The 21731-nt window shown below is 39.1% G+C and overlaps 1 protein-coding gene across 1 annotated transcript in view; it reads right to left on the bottom strand.

Moving 5' to 3' along the window:
• Positions 1 to 284: 284 nt before the first annotated feature.
• Positions 285 to 21731, bottom strand: part of acbd6 (acyl-CoA binding domain containing 6) — a 210136-nt gene continuing 188689 nt past the window's right edge. Inside the window, exons 7-8 of the mRNA XM_073063610.1 lie at positions 19523 to 19553; positions 285 to 557 (exon numbers count right to left, since the gene is read on the bottom strand). Coding sequence (XP_072919711.1) covers positions 403 to 557; positions 19523 to 19553 — 186 coding nt within the window. The 3' untranslated portion in view covers positions 285 to 402. The remainder of the gene's footprint in view (positions 558 to 19522; positions 19554 to 21731) is intronic.

The following is a 21731-nucleotide window of genomic DNA, read 5'->3' as shown; positions in this document are numbered from 1 at the left end:
GATAAAGATTCTTTGATCTGAAATAGTATCTTTACCTAGCTATTGTCTGACCTGTTTCCAGCCTTTTCCTTTTTTCCAAGTTTTACAAAATCCTCTTGCTGTAAAGAAATTGTTCCATCCACTGACCATTAAGGTGCCAGAATGAAGTGTGTTCCATTCATATTGAATTAAAAATTGCTTAATATTACTTTCAAGTTGTCATGCATTAAAACTCTGTTTTTGGTCTGTTTAATTTGAAGTGTACAATATTTGCTCAAGAAAATAACCAGAAGAAAGCATAACACTGCAGCCATGAATAGCCATTTATTATTGCAGATAGTTAAGTAATAATTACCATGAAATACACTTCGATACACTTTGTCCCCATGCTGTTCATTTGGAGTCAGACACTTGACGATGGTGTCAGCCTTTAGATGAAGCATACTGTCGTAACATTTGTGAGATGTCTTTGGAGTCAGTCACCTCTTCAGGCAGACAACCTTCCCCATCCTGAATTGTAGGATCCGCACCAGAATTCAGTAATAACTCTACAATATCAGCAAATTCACAGGCAGAAGCTGCAAAAAGACAAAGAGAAGGGAGTATCTATTATGTTTCATTGACATAGTCAAAAACTATAAAATAATTGAAGTGAAAGAATCTCAATTTTTTTCTGCAGAAAGCTTAACATTTTTAATAAAATAACACTTCAAAAGGTAAGGAAGTGACTTCTTTGGGATCAGCAATAGTGTAATCAGAATGGTAATGAGGGTAAGTAAGTAAGCTCCTATATGAAATGTAGACAATACTTAAGCATGGGCTTTAAATTGCAAGTTACAATTGTGCCACACAAGTGTCATTCAATGCCTAACTTTTATGTTTAACTATATTACCATTGCTGAGACCTCCAGCTTCAATGGAGAGAGGGGTCACTACTCAACAAACAATTAAATCGAACAACCAAAAAGACATGAGCTGCAAGGGTAGATCACAGCTCAGGTTTTTGGAAGTTGGTGTCTCACTCCCTGACCAGTCAAAGTCTCTACATGGCAAACTATGTGAATGAAGATTTTTACTTGCCTGAATTAGTGCAGCTTCAAGAATAATGCGCATGGGATTTTGCTGGATATCAATCGCATATCTAGGATGACCCTCTCTCTCCTGAATGTATTTTCACTAACAGTTCCCATTAATAGATATGATTTTTAAATGACTATCTATCATCATTTATTGAAGAAAAAAGTGCAGAATACAAATGCTTAACGATAATGAATGACTGATAGATATCATTAATAACCAACATGGGATAACTGGAGTCAGATGGGAATATCAGTGCCAAATTGGGAGGGTGATACCAAATACCATTTTACTGGAAATATAAGAGACTTTATTGTGTGATTAAGGGGGATGGCAAAAGGGCAAATGATAAATCCTTGCTCATAGGAAGAAACTCAATTACTAGATTGCCTTTACAGAGGGATTCAATGTCATCATATGAACAAGGATGGACCTCACAGGCTCAAGGACAGCTTCTATCCCACTGTTATAAAGCTATTGAATGTTTCCTTAGAACAATAAGATGGACTCTTGATCTCACACTCTACCTCTTTGTGACTTTGTATCTTACTGTTTATAACCAGTACACTTTCTCTTTACTTTGCATGTTGTTCTTGTTTTCTCTTATATTACCTCAGTGCACATTCGTCTTTGGACTGTGGGAGTAACCTGGAGCACCCATAGGAAACCCATGTGCATATGGGAAGAACACATAAACTTTCTTACAGAATTGAACTCTAAACTCCAATGCCCCAAGCTATAATAGCGTCACACTATCTGCTATGCTAGCCTGATGCCCATCCAGGACAGAGAAGCCTTGGTACAACTTTACAAAGCATTGGTTAGGCCACAGCAGGAACACTGGTGTGCAGTTCTGTTTGCCACTATAGGAAGAACACGATTACATTGTAGAGGGTCTAAAGGAGATTCAACAGTAGGTTGCCTGAGGTGGAATGTTTTAGTTACGATAAGGATAGATACTCTGGGGGCTGTTTTCCTTGCAGCAGAGGAGGCGGTAGTGGGGAAGGGCAGAATAACTTCTTGTAGGTATATAAAATTAAGAGAGGGATAAATAGGGTAGCGGGCAAGAAATATTGCTTGACAGAAGCTTATTGGATGACAGGTCATAGGTTTAAAGTGATGAGAAAGAGGTTCAGAGGGAATCTGAGAAAAATTATTTTCATTCAGATAGTGGTAAAAATCTGGGACTCGCTGTCTGATAAGGTGGTGGAGACAAGAACTTTCACAATATTTTAATAGCATTTGGAGGAACAATAGCATCATCAAGGCACAGTAGGGTACAGACCAAGTGGTAGTAATTGGGATTAGTATACACAGATACTTGATGTTTACCATAGATAAGGTGGGTTGAAAGTCTTGTGCAACTCTAATAACAAGCATTCAAGTGCATTCTTGAATAATAAGAAAAATAGATCGGCCAGTTGAGTGGTGTCACAACCACAACCTTGCACTCAATGTCAGCAAGACCAAGCAACTGATTATAAAACTTCATGAAGGCGAAGTCCGGAGAACACAAACCAATTCTCATTGAGGAGTTAGCGATGGAATGGATGAGCAGTTTCAAGTTCCTGGGCGTCAACATCTCAGAGGATCTATCCTTGGTTCACCATATTCATGTACTCATGAAGATGGCATGCCAGTGGCTATACAGTACTGTTTTAGGACTTTGAGGAGATTTTGTATGTCACCAAGGTCCCTAGCAAATTTCAAAGAAGTACTGTGGAGAGCACTCTGACTAGTCACATCACAATCTAGCACAGAGACTCCAATACATGGGATCAGAGAGTTCAGAGGTTCTAGACTCAACCAGCCCAACTCAAGCACAAGGTTCCCCACCACTGAGAACATCTTCAATAGGCAGTGTCTCCAGAAGGTGGCATCCATCATTAAGGACCCACCCATCCAGGAAAAGCTCTCTTATCATTACTAATAGCCAAGGAGGTCGGGGGAGGTGGAGTACAGGAGCCTGAAGACCCAAGACCTCAGTATTTTAGGAACAGCTTCTTCCTCTCAGCCATCAGATCTCTGAATGGTCCATAAACACTACCTCGCTGTTCCTCTTTTAGCATTTTTAATTTATTCATTTATTGTAACATAACAATTTTGTATACCTGCACTGTACTGCTGCTACAAAAAAAGTAGATTTCACGACTGACGTCAGTGACAATAGACCTGATTCTGCTTATCATTTCCCTCACTTAGATGACATCAAAAGGATATATCACTCAGTTTTGGTTTCCCCATTAAAGATTTCTAAAGTTCAAAGTCCAAAATAACTTTTATTATTAAAGTACGTATATATCACCATTTACAGCTCTGAGATTCATTTTCCTGCAGGCATACCCAGCAAATCTATAGAGCAGTAACTATAACAGGATCAATGAAAGATCAAATAGAGTGTAGAAGACAACAAACTGTGCAAATGCAAATATAAATAAATAGCAATAAACAACAAGAACATGAAATAACAAGATAAAGAGTCCTTAAAGTGAAATCATTTGTTGTAGAAACATCTCAATAAATGGGCAAGTGAGTATAGAAATCTCCTTTTGTTCAAGACCCGGATGGTTGTGGGGTAGTAACTGTTCTTGAACCATGTGGTGCAAGTCCTGAGCCTCTTGTGCCTTCTACCTGATGGCAGCTGTGAGAAAAGAGCATGGCCTGGGTGGTGAGGATAGCTGACGGTGAATGTTGCATTCCTGTGACAGCCTTTCATGTAGATGTGCTCAGTGACTGGGAGGTTTTTACTCATGATGTACTGGGCTGAACCTCTTTTTTGTTCTTCCCACATCTCTTATTTTCTGTAATTTACAGCATACTTTCTCACTTTTCCGGATTTGAGAAGCAGTCACTCTCTTCACAGATCCTACATGACTAGTATTCCAAAGATTTCCAGTATCTGTGGTTGTTCTTGCTTTTAAAATACTCCTGTAGAGGTTGACAATTCAGTAGAAATGAAATCCTATCCTGGGACTGTACAAACCCCATCATATGAACTATCACTCTGGGCATCATATACAGTACATATTGATGTATATACAAAAGGGAATGCTAACAAATGGTAACACATTAATAGGGTAGTGTTACTTTTTTTATATTTTCTTACGATATGGAAAAATGTTATTTGTCCCAGTGAGTCTATGATGGCTCTCAGAATAATCTCAGTTATTTCCTAGTAATCTATTTTCTCTCATATGCATGTCAACACCACCCAGATTCTTCAAAGTTCAAAGTAAAGTTATTCTTCAAATATACATACGTCACCATATACAACCCTGAGATTGATCTTTTTGTAGGCATACTCAATAAATAAAGAAACACAATTGAATCAATGAAAAACTGCCCCCAATAGGATGGACAAAGTGCAAAAGACAACAAACTGTGCAAATACCAGAGGGGGAGAAAGAAAAATAACAATAAGTAATAAATAAACAATCAATCAATCAATTAATTAATTAATAGATATCACGGAATTTAGTTATAGAGTCTTTGAAAGTGAGTCCAAAGTTTGTGGGAACAGTTCACTGATGGGGTGAGTGAAGTTATCCACTCTGGTTCAAGAGCTTGATAGTTGATGAGTAATAACTTCCTGAATCTGGTGGTGTGAGTCCTGAGGATCCTGTACCTTCTTCCTGATGGCAGCAGTGAGAGCAGAGCATGGCCTGGGTGGTGGGAGTCACTGATGATCAATGCTGCTTTCCTGGCATAGATGTGCTCAATGGTGGGGAGGGCTTTACCCATGATGGACTGGGCTGTACCCACCACTTTTTGTAGGCTTTTCTGTTCAAGGGCATTGGCGTTTCCATACCAGATTCTGATGTGAAGAGTCAATATACTCTCCATCACACACCTATAGAGGTTTGTCAAGATTTCAGATGACATGCCAAATTTTTGCAAATTTCTAAGGAAGTCAAGGCACTGCAGTGCTTTCTTTGCAAAGGCACTTGCATATTGGACCCAGGACTGATCCTCTGACATGATAACATTGAGGAATTTAAAGTTGCTGACCCTCTCCACCTCTGATCCCCTGATGAGGATTGGCTTATGGACATCCAGTTTCCTCCTAATGATGTCAATAACCAGCTCCTTGGTCTTGCAGGCATTGAGTAAGAGGTTGTTGTTACGGTACCACCTAGCCAGATTTTCAATTTCTCTCTTTCTTTGTCACCACCTTTGGTTCAGCCAACGACATATGGCAGTGTGCTTGGTGACATGGTCATAAGTGTAAAATGATTAGAGCAGGGGTCTAAGCACCTGTGCTGATGGAGATTGTGGAAGAGATGTTGTTGCTAATCCAAACTGACTAGGGTCTGCCAGTGAGGAAATCAAAGATTCATTTACACAAAGAGTTATCAAGGCTTAGGTCTTGAAGCTTATTTATTAATTTTGAGGGGATGATAGTATTGAACGCCACGCTGTAGTCAATGAGGAGCATCCTGATGTATGCACCTCTGCTGTCCAGATGTTCCAGGATTGAGTGAAGAGCCAATGCTGTTGATATGTTGTGACGGTAGGCAAATTGGAGTGGATCCAAGTTGCATCTTAGGCAGAAGTTGATATGTTTCATTACCAGCTTCTCAAAATATTTCATCACAGTGGATACAAGTGCTATTGGGTGACAGTCCATGAGGGAGATTACCACTTTCTTCTTAGGCACCAGTATAATTGAAGCTTGCCTGAAGCAGGTGGTTACCTCAGAATGAAGCAAGAGGTTAAAGAAATTGGTGAACACTCCAGCCAGTTGATCAGCACCAGTGTTTAGCACTTGGTCAGGTATTTCATCCGGCCAGGATGTTTTCTGCAGGTTCACCCACCAGAAGGATGCTCTTACATTGACCTCAACATTCTGAAATCACAGGATCATCAGATGCACTGGGAGTTCATGAAGGTGTCTCCAAAGTAAGCATAAGTGTCACTGAACTCATCTGGGAGCCCAACCGTGTTGTTACCTATGCTGCATCATTTCACCTTGTAGGAGGTGATAGCATTCGAGCCTGCCACAACTGTCGAGCTTCCTTCAGTAATCCAAATTTAGTCTGGAATTGCCACTTTGCACATGAGATGGCTTTTCGGAGATTGTATTGCGACCTCTTGTATTTTACTTGGTCACCAAAATGACCTAAGTACCACTGATCTGGCCTGTAGCAGATTGCAGATTTCACGGTCTAAGGTTTTTGGTTAGGGAAGAGTCTCAATGATTTTATAGGGACAAACTCATTTACAACTGCTATAAATTATGTCTGTGATCACTGTGGTGTATTTGTTCAGATCCTCTGATGAGTCCTTGAACATGGCCCAGTGAACCAACTTGAAGGAATCCCGTAGCTACTCCTCCACCTCCCTCTTCATTGTCCTTACCTCTGAAGCCTTGCTCTTTAGCCTTTATCTGTATGCAGGGAGGATGAGGATAGCCATATAATCAGATTGCCCGAAATGCAGTAAGCATTCCTAATTCCAGCAAGCATACAGAAAGCATTCCTAATTGTAGTATAACAATGGTTGAGTGTGTTGGGATCCCTGGTGCTGCAGGCGACATGCTGATGATAATTGGGCAGGGATTTCTTCAAACAGTTCTGATTGAAGAACTCGACAGTAATTTGAAAGGTGTCAGTGTAGGCTGTTTCTTGTTTGTTGATGTTGGCACTCAGTACTGTAAGTACCTGCTTAACATTGGATTTTGCTGGTATGTAAACTGTGGTCAGGATTATGAAGGACAACTCTCTTGGTAAGTAGAATGATTGGCACTTCATTATTGGACGTTCCAGATCGGAGGAACAAGAATGCAACAAGACCGCTACATTCAAGCACCAAGAAGAATTTATCATGAAACACAGACCCCTACCATTTGTCTTTTCTGAATCAGTAATCCAGTCATTCCAGTGTATTGAGAAGCCTTTGGATGTCACCAATGTATCTGCTGTGCCTGGAGTGAGCCATTCATGGATTTCATAGATTCTTCTACCAACTACTTATTTAGTGGGCAATTGAGATACCGGCTGCACATCTTTGGGATATGAGAGGAAAGCTGAGCACTCCAGGGAAAGCCCTGGTGTCAAAGGGAGAAGATACAAACTCCACACAGATAGCAGCCAAGGTTAAGATCGAACTTGGTAAATGGAGCTGTGAGACAACTATGCAACATTGCACCATTTGGTTGCTGGAGATCAATGTTTTGAAAAAAAGAGATTTACCAAGGTTCCTGATTTTGGAAGAGTATATAGAGATCAGGCAAAAGAGAACTGGGATTGAATGTCATGCTCTCCATCACAGAGCTGGACAATGTCTCAGTGGTCAGTTATGCAGCGTGGACACTTAAGGAGGATGGCTAGCATTCATGAAATTGTACCCATCATTAGACTATCTTAAGACAGACAGTAGAAATACAGCATTCGTGTTACGTATTTGCATATGTGTTATTTATAACACAAATACATATACATACTCATTAAACATGCAAAAATTGTATTAACATAAATAATATTCTGAAAGCTTGCATTGTGCAAATTAATTCTATCATAGCAAGCTGTGTATAAAAATTGAAAATAGAAGCTGGCTTATATTAGAAGTCACAGTTCAAAGAATGTTCATGTAATGTATGTGTAAGACTCAGGAGGTTAAGAAGCTGAATTTATGGTGCACTGGGACCCCATTTATCAAATGACAGAACTTTGGCCTTGTGCAGAGAAAAGGGAAAATGAATGTGTGTCTCTGCTAAACTTCATCAACTTGCATTATGCCACTTGTTCAGCTCTTTCTGTCCCTTGATGTCAGGGTCTGTCCTGGTGGGACTGAGGCAGCACACAACAGCAGATGGTGTCTCTGAAGCAAAGGGCTCCGAGGACACAGAGCCCGCCTCATCCCTCTCATGCGAGTCCCTCTCCTCCTCCGAGAACAGCTTGATTTCCTCTGGGACTGCTTGTGGGCAATAACGTAATCTCAGGAGGGCTCTTGTCTACACATCAGGATATTGCTGATTGTTTGAATATACACAAAAAACATTCACACAAACACACATGGATGTCTGCTGGTTTAGAAATATCATCTCCACAATTTAAATCTGATGTTCAGATTACAGAACAGGTTCATTCACATAATCTATCAGAATCACTTAGGTGAGTTAATAGATAATGTGAAGAAGCAGAGTTATTTGCTCAGTCTATTGTGCAAGGTTTGGGGATAGCTGGGAAAATGCAGAGCTTGGGTTAAACTGCAGCTCAAAAGAAAACTGCTGCTGTCTAGAAACTTAATTTCTACGGTATATCTATACCAATTTGTTAACATATTAAGTTCATTTTTAAAACAGAACTCAATTTGCTTGAATAACAAAAATAATCTTTAAACACAACAACTGAGATAGCCAGAATTACACACTTACTTCATATAACCTTGGATTAAAAAATGTTGACCTATGTAGAATATGCATGTGACATAGCAGGCATCTGCAGCTACTTAAATGAAAACTTAGATCATAAGAATATCAGCCAGTATATTGTCAGCCTAATTGCATCCTGAATTTTCAAGCATAAATTTTGTGTATGCACAAAACCAAGCTGAAAGAGAGAGAATGCACAGACTAAGTTTGTGCTGTCATGAATTTGGATGATTATGAGACAATCTAACTGGAGTGTTTTAGATGATCAAATGAGTTGCTCAGATGGATGGTAAGGACCCATTTGCTCTTCTGTCAAGAGAACTGACCAAGGATTAGATGGCCCATCAAGAACAGGCAAAATTGCCAATGAAGTCTTTCCTCAAAATGCGATTAACGGTGGGAGTCAATTTAAAATTTCAAAACAGATTGATAATTCATGGAGTTCTCTATGTACTCCACAGCTTGTGAATGATTGACCTGCATACAAACAACCATTTAGTAAACAGGCCCCAGCGGCGCTGCAGGCATCTTCTGCCATGTGAGCACGAGGTTCCAAACTGCTGGCAGAGGTAGAACCCTAGTGTAACCTAAGGAAGATCTGTAAAGCTCAAGATAGAACCTTGAGCCCACTTAATCTGTCCATCAGCTATTCGTTTGCACTAATCCTGATTGATTCTCTGCACATCACGTAAAATTTTAGAAATCAAAACCACTGCAGCAACTCCTCTAATGAATTAGAGTGGTTCAATGCAGGGTATACTTTTGTCAGGTGAGTATTAAGGTGAGAAGCTGAATATGTGGATTATGGAGTAGCTAAAATATAAAAGAGTAACTGAGTTCTTGAGTGCCACTGCTACTGGTGCAGCAAAGCAGAAATGTGAGCCTTAAAGTACAACCTGAAATGAAGTCTTTTTCACATTTTCTAAACTAATGTAGCTGGGAAACATAAGTCGTGATTTTGACAAATTACTGATTACACATACTATGAACGCTATTCAAAATACACGTCAGAAATTCACCGAGTAAAACAAGACACGGCATCCCTGCTTGAAAATTCAGATTGGTTGTTTAAACAAAAAGAAAAAAAGTCATGCAAAGTTTTCAGTGAACCAACAACTATATCTTTCTGCTCATGGGTTTTTGTATTATACTGTATTCCTCTGCATTATGTTTGCTTAGGTTACAGAAATTCACCCATAAAGAATTTCCAAAACACTACCAAGAAGTTTGAGATACAGAATAAAAATTTGTTCTCATGGAATTTATTTGAGAAGAAAAAAATAACTAAATGAACACAAATTGCAAAATAATCACCAAATATAGCCAATTCTTGTTAAGATTTTCTTGGAATGCGACTCCTCCATAATGTGAGGGTAAACTCGACTTTTAATTCATTACTTCAAACCTAAATAGTCCACCCCTGTATTATATATTGTTTCCAGACACAACCCATTTATTGTTTTAACAGTTTAAAAGGATACAAGATAAAAATCATTGAACCTCACTTAAATCCTGGCACTATTTATGGCTTTATAAAGAAATTTAGCAAGTGAATTAAAATTCTGATGCCAGAATCTATTGTACAAGATGGAGGATTGATGAAGTATTATAAATATGTGGTAAACAAAGTGTGTTGTGAGCTGGGTTAGGAGTTAATTCCACCTAGTCCTGAGCTGAAGGGCACATCTGTAGTTCTCTGAGAATATTGTTACTGATGAAGGCACAATGAGGATTGTTCAGAGGAATTTTAATTTAGAAAGGAGGCAGAAGCCACAGACAGTACATGATTAAAGCTGTTATTCACCTTTACCCTGTTCCATCTTGGATCTAGCAGCTGCACACCCACCCACCAATATTTCACACTTTATCACCACAGGTGACAGCAAAAGGCCAATTCTGATAAAATGGCATTTAATAAGTACTGGAGTCAACAGCTTTAGCCACAATAAGCAAAGTCTGACTCTGAGTTATGCATGTGTTCAATATGTTCAATATGTTCAGTTGAACAATAGCTCCAGCAGGGCAAATAAGTGAAATAAATGCTTTTCACTGTTCCTATATTTCAGTAATTAAGAAAAAATATTTTTGTTCCACAGTTAGTGTGCTAACTTTCTGCAGTTTTCTGGAAGTTACATTGTAAATCTGGGGCAGGCCATTCCAATGGAGAGGAGTGGGCCTGAGGGAGATACAGAAGTTTCATACATTGTTGAATTAAGTTATTCAAAGGTACAGGGGTGCTAATAAGTTTGTGAACCCTGTAGACTTCTCTCTATTTCTGCATAAATATGACCTAAAATGCAATCAGATCTTCATGCAAGTCCTAAAACTAGATGAGAAAAAAAACCACAAAAACATTATACTTGTTCATTACTTATTGCGAAGAATGATCCAATATTACATGTATTTGTTGGAAAAAGTTCGTGAAACTCTGGGATAATGCCTTTTACAAAAGTTATTTGGAGTCTACATATGTTCCAATCAATGAGATGAGATTGGAGGGGAGGGTTGTAGAGGTGCCTTGCCCTACAAAAAAAAACATGCAAGTTACTGACAGAGTCTGCTCCTCTCAAATGTGCACCATGCCTCGATCAAAACAACTTTCAGAGGACCTTAGAAGAAGAATTGTAGAGATGCATGAAGCTGGAAAAGGCTACAATAAGATTTCTAAAGACCTGAGTGTCCATCAGTCCATAGTAAGAGAAATTGTCTACAAATGGAGGGAACTCATGCTGTTGCTACTCTCCATAGGAGTGGACATCCTGCAAAGATCACACCAAAAGCACAATGTGCAAAGCTGAAGGAGGTGAAAAAGAATCATGGGTAACAGCAAAAAGCCTGCAGAAATCTTTAGAACTTGCTGAAGTCTTTGTTCATGTGTCCACTACAAGAAAAACACTGAATAAGAATAGTGTCTACAGAGGAAACCACTGCTCTCCATAAAAAAACGACATTCCTGCATGTCTCAAGTTTGCAAAAGACCAATTGGATGTTCCGGAACACTTCTGGGACAATATTCTGCGGACAGATGAGACAAAAGTTGATCTTTTTGGTAGAAATGCACATTGCTATATTTGCAGGAAAAGGGGCACTGCACACCAACACCAAAACCTCATCCCACCTGTGAAGCATGGTAGAAGGAGTACTTTGGCATGGGGCTATTTTGCTGCCTCAAGGCCTGCAGAGTCTGAAATTGTTGAGGATACAATGAATTCAAAATTGTATCAAGACAATTTACAGGAGAATGTCAGGGCAGCAGTCTATCACCTGAACCTTAATTGAAGTTGGATAATGCAGTAAGACAATGATCCGAAAGTCAAGAGCAAATCAACAGCAGAATGGCTTAAAAAGAAAATTGGTAATTACAAATTTTTATTCCTAAATCTTTTTTTGACATTATTGACTCCAAAATATCCTCGTTATGTGTGGCAGAATAAAAATCCTAGATTAAGTAAAAAATATTTACAGAAGCCTAAGAAGGAAGGTGGTTTGGCTTTGCCAAACCTAAGATTTTACTACTGGGCAGTTAACATTCGATATTTAATATTTTGGACACAAGAATCGGTCATAGTACCTTGCCTACAATGGGTAAATTTGGAGTGTAAATCTGTACAAGACTTTTCATTGTTTTCTATTTTAGGATCTTCGCTTCCTTTTGCTTTATCTAAACTGAATAAACAAATAACTAATCCTACAGTTAAACATACATTACGAATATGGTTTCAATTTCGTAAATTCTTTGGCTTGAATAAGTTTATCTTATCGAGCCTTATTATATCTAACTTTTTTTTCCAGCCCTCTTTTATGGATCAAGCCTTTGTGTTATGGAAAACAAAAGGTATAACATGTTTCCGTGATTTATTTTTAGATAACAGTTTTATGTCCTTTGAACAGCTGTCCAATAAAAATAATTTGCCTAAAACTAATTTTTTTTAGATATTTGCAAGTTAGAAATTTTTTGAATAATATGTTACAGCCTTTTCTGAAAATATGTCCAATGGATATTATAGAAAAAATTCTAGCTCTGAATCCTTGCCAGAAGGGTTTAGTAGCCATCATTTATAATATGATCATGAAAATACAGCCAGGGGTATCAGAAAAAATTAAGAAGGAATGGGAAAAAGAACTTCACTGTCCTGAACCCACTGAGCAGTGGGAGAAAATTTTACAATTAGTTAATTCTTCTTCCATTTGTGCTAAACATGCCCTAATACAATTTAAGGTTGTACATAGGGCTCATATGTCCAAGGACAAACTTGCTCGATTTTATTCTCATGTTAATTCAACCTGTGACACATGTCGTTCTGAAGTCGCTTCATTGACCCACATGTTTTGGTCTTGCCCCTGTTTGCAAAATTATTGGAAAGATATTTTTGGTATTATTTCAACAGTTCTGAACATCAAATTACAACCGCATCCTATTACTGCAATTTTCAGTTTACCAATGGTGGATAATAGTTGTTTATCCCCCTCAGCCCGGTGGATGATTGCATTTGTTACATTAATGGCTAGAAGATCTATCCTATTGAACTGGAAAGAAATTAATCCCTAAACTACATTTCAATGGTTTTCTCAAACTATTTCTTGTTTGAGTTTAGAAAAATTTAGAAGTGTTGTCTTCGACCCTTCAGTTAAATTTGAAGAAACTTGGAGACCATTTATTCAACATTTTCATATGAGCTAAACTGACTTTTCCTAAACCTTATTCTTATCATCTTTAATTATTTGGATAGAGGTGCGGAGTTATTGACACTACTGTGTATATTTGATATAATGCAATGGACCATGTTGGTTAGGTTAGTTTTTTTTTGTTTTTTTTAATTTTTTCCATTTTCTGTAATCACTATGAGTTTGGGAGGTTATTATATATGGATTATTAACTATTCATATTTATACCTTAACCTATTAATTATGTACTCTCAAGCTATTTGTACTCAATGTTTCATTTATGTTTGTTTAAAATCAATGAAAAGATTTAAAAGAAAAAGAAGAAAATTTGTGTTTTTGAATAGCCAAGTCAATGTCCTGACCTTAATCATATAGAAATGTTGTGGAAGGACCTGAAGCAAGCAGTTCATGCAAGAAAGCCCACTAACATCCCAGAATTGAAGCGTTTTGTAAGGAGGAATGGCCTAAAGTTCCTCCAAGCCAATGTGCAGGACTGATCAACAGTTACCGGAAACATTTATAAAGTTATTGCTGTACAAGGCGGTCACACCAGTTGCTGAAAGCAAAGGTTCACATACTTTTTCCAAAAAATACACACAATATTGGATCATTTTTCTTAATAAATAAATGAACAAGTGTAATGCTTCTTGTGTTATTTATTTAATTGGGTTCTCTTTCTCTAGCTTTAGGATTTATGTGAAGATCTGATCATATTTTAGGTTATATTTATGCAGAAATAGAGAAAATTCTACAAGGTTCATAAACTTCCTAGCACCACTATACTTGATAGTGACATTTCAAATATTTTATATTTTAATTTTTGCTAGCACAATTAATTTCTAACAGTTCACTGCTTGTAAATATTTTTAACGTTCAAAGTCTTCATGGATGATAAGGCTAAAAGTGCAGTTTAATTGCCTCTCAAAGCAATTTTGTAGGAGAGTACTGCTTGCATAAATATAATCTGAAAAGCTGGTTTTTAAAACAAAAATTTCCAAGACATCTGTGTTTTGATTCCTTTTCACTTGTTATTATCACCTAGTTGCATCCAAGAGGCAGTTGTGTGTGCTGCCTCTCCACACAACCCAGATCCAGAGTCCCGATGTTGTTTGCGTGGAGTCTGCACGTTCTCTCTGTGATTGCAAAAGTACATGCCAAGACAATGTATAGTTGAGTTTTAGGATGGCAATGGAGGGGCGAATGTTGATGGAAATGTTGGGACAGTAAGCATACATCTAATGGAAAGGTTGGAGCACTGAGAGTTGGCATTCACTTGATGGATCAAATTGCATCCTTCTATGTTGTAAGGAAACAGAGAAACAATAGTTTTAAGATTTATTTCTGAAACTTCCCCGAGTCAATTGAAATGTACTAACATGTGTAAGATGTTTGCTACGGTCCATCTAAGTCTCAACTTGCATAACACATATTCTGTGGGTAGTAAGTCATTTGCTAACTATAGGTCTGTGTGATGGGGTTCAGCAAGCAAAGGGTAGACAACCTAGAAATGTTCCACAGGCAGCAAGCATCCAGTAGAAAGTGTACACTTTGTTCACAGCTTTAGACAATAATGATGAATACACAATTGCTATTAATTCACCTTAAATCATTATTTTCTCCATATTTTAATTCTTGGCAGTGGTTGAATGTAACAATCATAGAACTGATAGATTATAAACAATTAATATTTGAGATATTAGGTAGAATCTCTGACACCTCCTCTTACTTACGCCTGGAACAGGACCCCACCAAAAAACATCAAACCATTGTCTCCCATACCATCACTGCCCTATCAACTCTGGACACCTTCCATCCTCGGCCAAAAAACTCATAATTCCCACACCCCGCACTGCTCGGTTTTACCTCCTCCCCAAGATCCACAAGCCTGACTGTCCTGGTAGGCCTATAGTTTCCTGCCCTGCCCCACCAAACTTGTATCTGCCTACCTGGACTTCATTTTGTCACCCATAGTTCAGTCTCTCCCCACCTACATCCGGGATACAACCCATGCCCTCCATCTCTTCAATAACTTCTAGTTCCCTGGTCCCGACTGCTTCATTTTCACCATGAATGTCCAATCCTTATACACTTCAATTCCCAATTGAGAAGGCCTCAAAGCCCTCCTCCGCTACTTTTTTGACAATAGACCTCACCAATTCCCCAACACCACCACACTCCTCCGGTTGGCCGAACTGGTACTCACACTTAATAACTTCTCTTTCAGCTCTTCCCACTTTCTTCAGACCAAGGGTGTAGCTACGGGCACTCGCATGGGCTCCAGCTATGCCTGCCTCTTCGTGGGTTATATGGAACAGTCTGTGCTCCAAATCTATACTGGTACTGCTCTCCAACTTTTCCTTCGCTACATTGACAACTACATTGGTGCTGCTTCCTGCACCCATGCTGAGGTTGTCAATTTTATCGACTTTGCCTCTAACTTTCACCCAGCCCTCAAATTTACTTGGTCCATCTCGGACACTTCTCTCCCCTTTCTTGATCTCTGGGTCTCCATCTCTGGAGACAGACTATCCACTGACATCTTCTATAAACCCACTGACTCCCATAACTACCTTGATTATACCTCATCCCACCCTGCCAAATGTAAAAATGCTATTCCCCAGTTCCTCTGTCTCCGCCGCATCTGCTCCCAGGATGAGGCTTTCCGTTCCAGGACATCTCAAATGTCCTCTTTCTTTAAGAATCGTGGTTTCCCTTCTGCCGTCATCAATGATGCCCTCACCTGCATCTCCTCCATTTCCCACACTTCAGCCCTCACCCCATCCTCCCGTCACCACAACAGGGACCGTGTTCCCCTTGTCCTCACCTACCACCCCACCAGCCTCCAGATCAAGCATATTATCCTCCGCAACTTCTGCCACCTTCAACAGGACCCCACCACTAAGCACACCTTTCCCTCTCTACCCCTCTCTGCTTTTCGCAGGGATCGTTCCCTCTGCGACTGCCTGGTCCACAAGTCCCTCCCCACAGATCTCCCACCTGGTACTTACCTCTGTAAGTGTAAGTGCTACACCTGTCCCTACACCTCATCTCTTACCACCATTCAGGGCCCCAAACAGTCCTTCCAGGTGAGGCAACACTTCACTTGTGAGTCTGCTGGAGTCGTCTATTGCATCCGGTGCTCCCGGTGCAGCCTCCTCTACATCGGCGAGACCCGACGCAGATTAGGGGACCGCTTCGTCGAGCACCTCCGCTCCATCCGCCACAACAGACAGGATCTCCCGGTTGCCACCCACTTCAACTCTGCCTCTCATTCCCATCTAGATATGTCCATACATGGCCACCTCTACTGCTATGATGAGGTCAAACTCAGGTTGGAGGAGCAACATCTCATACATCGTCTGGGTAGTCTCCAGCCCCTTGGTATGAACAATGAATTCTTCAACTTACGGTAATTCCCTCCCTCTCCCTTCCCCATCACGCTTTCACTCTGCCTCCCCTTCTAGCTGCCTATCACCTCTCTCATGATTCTGCCTTCTTCTACTACCCTTAGTGCTTTCCCCTTACATTCCTTCTTCACCTCTCCTGCTTCCCCTCCCCCACCCCTTGATCTTTCCTCTGATTGGTTTTTCACCTGCACCATACCCCTCCCACCACCTTCTTTATAGGGCACCTGCCCCCTCCTCCTTCAGTCCTGACGAAGGGTCGCGGCCCGAAACGTTGACTGCTCCTTTCAACAGATGCTGCCCGACCTGCTGAGTTCATCCAGCTTGTTTGTACGTGTTTCTATGAACACTTATCTATTATTTAATTACAAATTCCTTTGCACACAACTAAAATTGAGGCAATCTACATAAATTAGGACCTAATACATTGTGGAGAATTTATTTTTACATTCTCCATTATAAAAAGGTGGAAAAATAATTCATAATAGAAATATAAATGAGGACCCTTCCCTTGTTCTGGCAACTATCTGAACCTGAATTAGCTGGGCCAGAGGTAGAGTGTCATGTTTGATTCCTGAGATGAACCATTTTTTGCTCTGCTACCAAGATCTGCCTAATTCTGCAGGCATTCCAATGGCACTTTACATCCTTATTTCAAAACTCTCATCAATCCACTCATATCATATCCTGGCTCTTTTTTGATAGTTTTACAGATTACACAAATTCCACTTATAGTCAGATGTCTGCAGGAAGAATGCATAACTCATGCTGAACAATAAATAGACAAAAAGGTTGTCTGAAATCCTATCCCAAGATGCTGTTGGACTCCGGTGTTGATATGGAACTTTGAAAACACACTGTTTTCATCCATGTGCATATTATTTGATAATGTCAGCAAAGTAACAAACCATTACAGAAATAACAAGATGACTTCAGAGTGTTTAGTTTTGTCCTTAATTGTCACTTGCTCAATATGAATGTTTGTGGAATCATACACGAACAAGTTTTAGACTGCTGATAGGTAACACACACAAAAAAAACTTTCCTGCATCAAAGCATCTTTGTTGCACTAATGGTTGAACATCAAGTATTCCTATCAAACAAACAGGATGGGATGTGGTACAATCAAAAGGATGGTTATGATGAGTAATACTTTTAGATTATAAGAGAGGAAGAGGGAGAAGAGAGAAAGTGTGACAGAGACAGAATCAGTGAAAAAGAGAAAGAGAGAGCCAGCAAGAGAGTGTATAAGTGAAAAGGAGAGGAAGATTCCTCACCCCTCATCAAATCCATTTTTACTGCAGAAATATTTTGAACAAATTTCACAATGGTTCTCTATATCGTCATAAAATCAGGTTGCATGTGTCTACTCTTTGACAGCAAACACATCTATAGCATAAGAAATCAGTTGCCATAATGGTAACTGTTCAACATGTGCCTATGCTGATTTGATTAGACTTTATTAAACTAAAGGTTGATGTTCTATACTTACTTAAGTTGTGCAGCCAAAAGCATGTTCAGAGCAAGGAAAGACTCCCCAGAAATGCTATTTACTGATATCATTGACATCTTACTGGCTTATGCTCTATTAATTGCTGCTAAAACTCCATAGGATGTTAATGCTACAGGAATTACTTAGAGTTGGTAACATCCACGGGGAGTGGTGCACAAGGTGCTGAAGGATTCTGTCTCAACTTCAAGCTTTTGCACAAATCAGCGTTGTTAATGAGCAGAAGTAAGGTGAATGGGTAAGAGCTCACAAAAGCAAGCTATGTTTACTCAGAGAACAAGTTTCCTTCCCAAGCCTACACAATCATTGTCACATTTGGATACCATCTGTGCCATCCTAGGCACCAATCTCACAGTAGGGTGAGAACCACTGCTCTTTGGACAATTTGGTTAGCTTTCTGCTGGTGCCGCCACAACAAATCAAAGGTTACCCAAAATGACCAGGTCTTGACAACGCTGCACACACTCACTAATGGATACAGACCTTTCCAAGCTGCCAAATATACAGGGGCTGAATCCTGTAATGCTTGGACAATATTTAATAATAATTCTGCCATTTACAGCATGTTGCTCTGGGAAAGCCCTGTAGTACCTTATAGAGTGGGTCTCAAGATTCAGGTTATCTTTGAAGCAGAAAAGTGAGGAGGAAGGAAAGAGATCTTGGGTAGATCGTCTCGAAGATCTGGATTAAAGTAAACATTGAGCAACATATCTTCAGTATGAGCAATAAAGTTCAATGTGCTGTGAGTTCTGAGATGCTCTTCTGCACACCACTGTTGTAATGTTGTAATTTGAGTTACTGTTACCTTCCTGTCAGCTTGAACCAGTCTAGTCATTCTTCTCTGACCTCTCTCATAAACAAGGCATTTTCACCCATAGAGCTGCTGCTTATTGTATGTTTTTTGAATCATTCTCTGTAAACTCTAGGGATTGTTCAGCATAAAAATCCCAGGAAATAAGCCGTTTCCGAGATACTCAAACCATTGTTTGGCACCAACAATCACTCCATGGTCAAAATCAATTGGATCACATAACTGTTTATAGTTACTGCTCTGTAGATTTGCTAAGTATGACCGCAGAAGTTGCGGTCATATGATTGGCTGATTAGATATTTACATTAATGAGCAGGTGTACAGGTGTAACTAATGAAGTGGCCATGGAGTGTACTTTATTGTGATTTGCCAACCCATCACGATGTAATAACTGATATATTTTCATTCATGGTCAAGAGAGAAAAACATGTAACTTAAGGGATTAAAATACAGAGAGAAAAAAATTCTGCCTATTATTTTAGAGTCAGCAGTACTACCATACAGTTGCTAGGGAGATACCAATATTAATATCACACTTAACTTGTAGTTTCCATTCTCATTATGACCATAAATCCAGAAATTATTTTGTTAATAAAATAAACTACTGAATTCGAAATTGATTTGATCTAGCCTTCCTTTCAAAATCTGGCAAATAATCTTTGCAATGCAGAATAATTAAAACAAAATCAAATTAACAGACTTACCATAGTGCAATGCTGTTTGTCCTTCACTATCCTGCAATCAGAAGAGACAAGTTTCATTGTATATAATTTGGAAAATCCAGAAAAATAATCTGTGAAACAATTAATACACTTCAATAATTTGACAGGCATTACATTACTGCTTTTATTTATGATACCAAATGAACGGAGAGGCTTTACTGAATTCTTATCCACTGGTTCTTCATTTTTGAGTTTGACTACGTTTCAATGAAACTCACCACACTAGTTGCAAAGGGAACAAAAGTGAAATGTTTTCTCTCATCGGCCCAAAGCGCAAAATGCAGAAGCAAGGCAAACAGCCCAGCAACTTTGAAAATTCTTGTATGTGTGGTTTATTTTTTGAGTCCATGAAAGCATTTGCATTGGGATTGGACAGCTCTGTACCACTTTGAAGGACATGCTGTCATACAAATACACAAATTTAGGATCAGAGTAGGACTCAGAGGCACTCAAGTCTGCTCTGCCATTTGATAATTTCATAGTCAATGTAAATGTAAACTCAGCTCTACCTTCATGGCTACCTGTGGTATTATTTCTTCCCTGGCTTATCTGTATAATAAAAAATATGCAAAGTCTCTACTACTACTGTCTTTTGAGGAAGAAATATACAAAGGCTGTGAAATGTCCAGGATAAACAAAATTCTCTGTCTTAAATGGGTGGCCCCATATATTTAAATGTTTCCATCTGGTCCTCAATTTTCCCTCAAGAGGAAACAACCTTCCATATTGACATTGTTAAATCCACTCAATTTTTTTTTTTAATACAAGAGTCAGGAAGTCATGCTGCAATTATATAAAACTTTGGTTAAGCCGCACTTGAAATATTGTGTGTAATCTGGTTGCCCCATTACAAGGACGTGAAGGCTTAGAAAGCTTGCAAAAGAATTTACCAGGGCACTGTCTGGATAAGAGGAGAAGAGGTTTGACAAACCTAGGATGATTTCTCCATCATCAAAAGCTGAGAAGAAAAATGACAGAGTTTTATAAAATTATAAGTCACAGAGAGGGTATTGAGTCAGAAACTTTTCCTCAGGCTTGAAATATCTAATACCAGAGAGCAAGCATTTAAGGTGAGAATGAGTAAGTTCATTGGAGATGTGTGGGGCAAGTTTATTTTTACACAGACTGGTAGATGCCTAGAAGAGGATGTCAGGGGCGGCAATGGAAAGAAACACAACTGTCGTATTCAAAAAACTTTCAGATACACGTATGAATGTGTAGGGAAATGTACAGATATGGTCATGTACAGGAAAAAGAGATTTAGTTTAATTTGGCATTATGTTTGGCACATACAACATGGGCTGAAGGGTCTGTTCCTGTGCTGTGCTGTACTGTTCTATGCTGTATCATTCCCTCTCAATCTTCTAAATTCCAGATGATACTTACCTAATCTTTCCGCATATGAAAACTCAGCTTTGAGTTTTATTATACCTATTCTGAACTGTTTCCAGTGTGTTACCATCCTACCTTAAATTAGGAGTCAAAGAGGTACTCTCATCCATGACCTTTTTAAATGAAGCATAACTCCCTGCTTTAGTGTTCAAATCGTTTGGCAGCAAACAGTTACATTATTAGCGATCCTCGTTATTTGCAGTACTTGCATACAAACCTTTTGTGAATCATGCAAAAGGATTTGTTATGCCCAGTAGGCAACCTTAAATAAGTGGATAACATTTAAAAAATAACAGCAGGAATACCCATCAGAAGCTGATTTTGGACCTATTTCTGGGCCAGTAATAGAAGGAGGTTTACTCTTTCAAACTGTGTTTGAGTTTAGGTTTGGAATACTTGATTATGATCCCATATATCTACAACTGATTCATTACCAGACTAACAATTCTCATCAAAATCTTCCATAACAAAAACTTACTTTTATGCTACTGTATGTCTGCATAAGTGGATTATTAGCAAAAATAAGTACCAAGACAAAGAAGGTTGCATTAGGACTAAATGACCGAGAGCTTGATGTACGTTGGTGTAGATTTTAAAGTAACTGTGGGAAAGAGAGGTGACAAGACAAAGGAGGGAAGTCCCCAGAATCAGAGGTTTGCTGTTAATTTTGAAGGAAATAGAGAGTTACAGAGGAAATAGATTATCTGAGTCTTTAGCCACTTCATGCAATACCTGGGCTAACCTGTGTTTGATAGAGGTTGAGTTGTTATCTAACATTGGTTGGACCACTAGAGTATTA

This window comes from Hemitrygon akajei, chromosome 12 (assembly GCF_048418815.1).
Source record: "Hemitrygon akajei chromosome 12, sHemAka1.3, whole genome shotgun sequence".
Classification (NCBI taxonomy): Eukaryota; Metazoa; Chordata; class Chondrichthyes; order Myliobatiformes; family Dasyatidae; genus Hemitrygon; species Hemitrygon akajei.
Note: the sequence above shows the minus strand (reverse complement) of the source record. Positions and strands in the feature narration are given on the sequence as shown.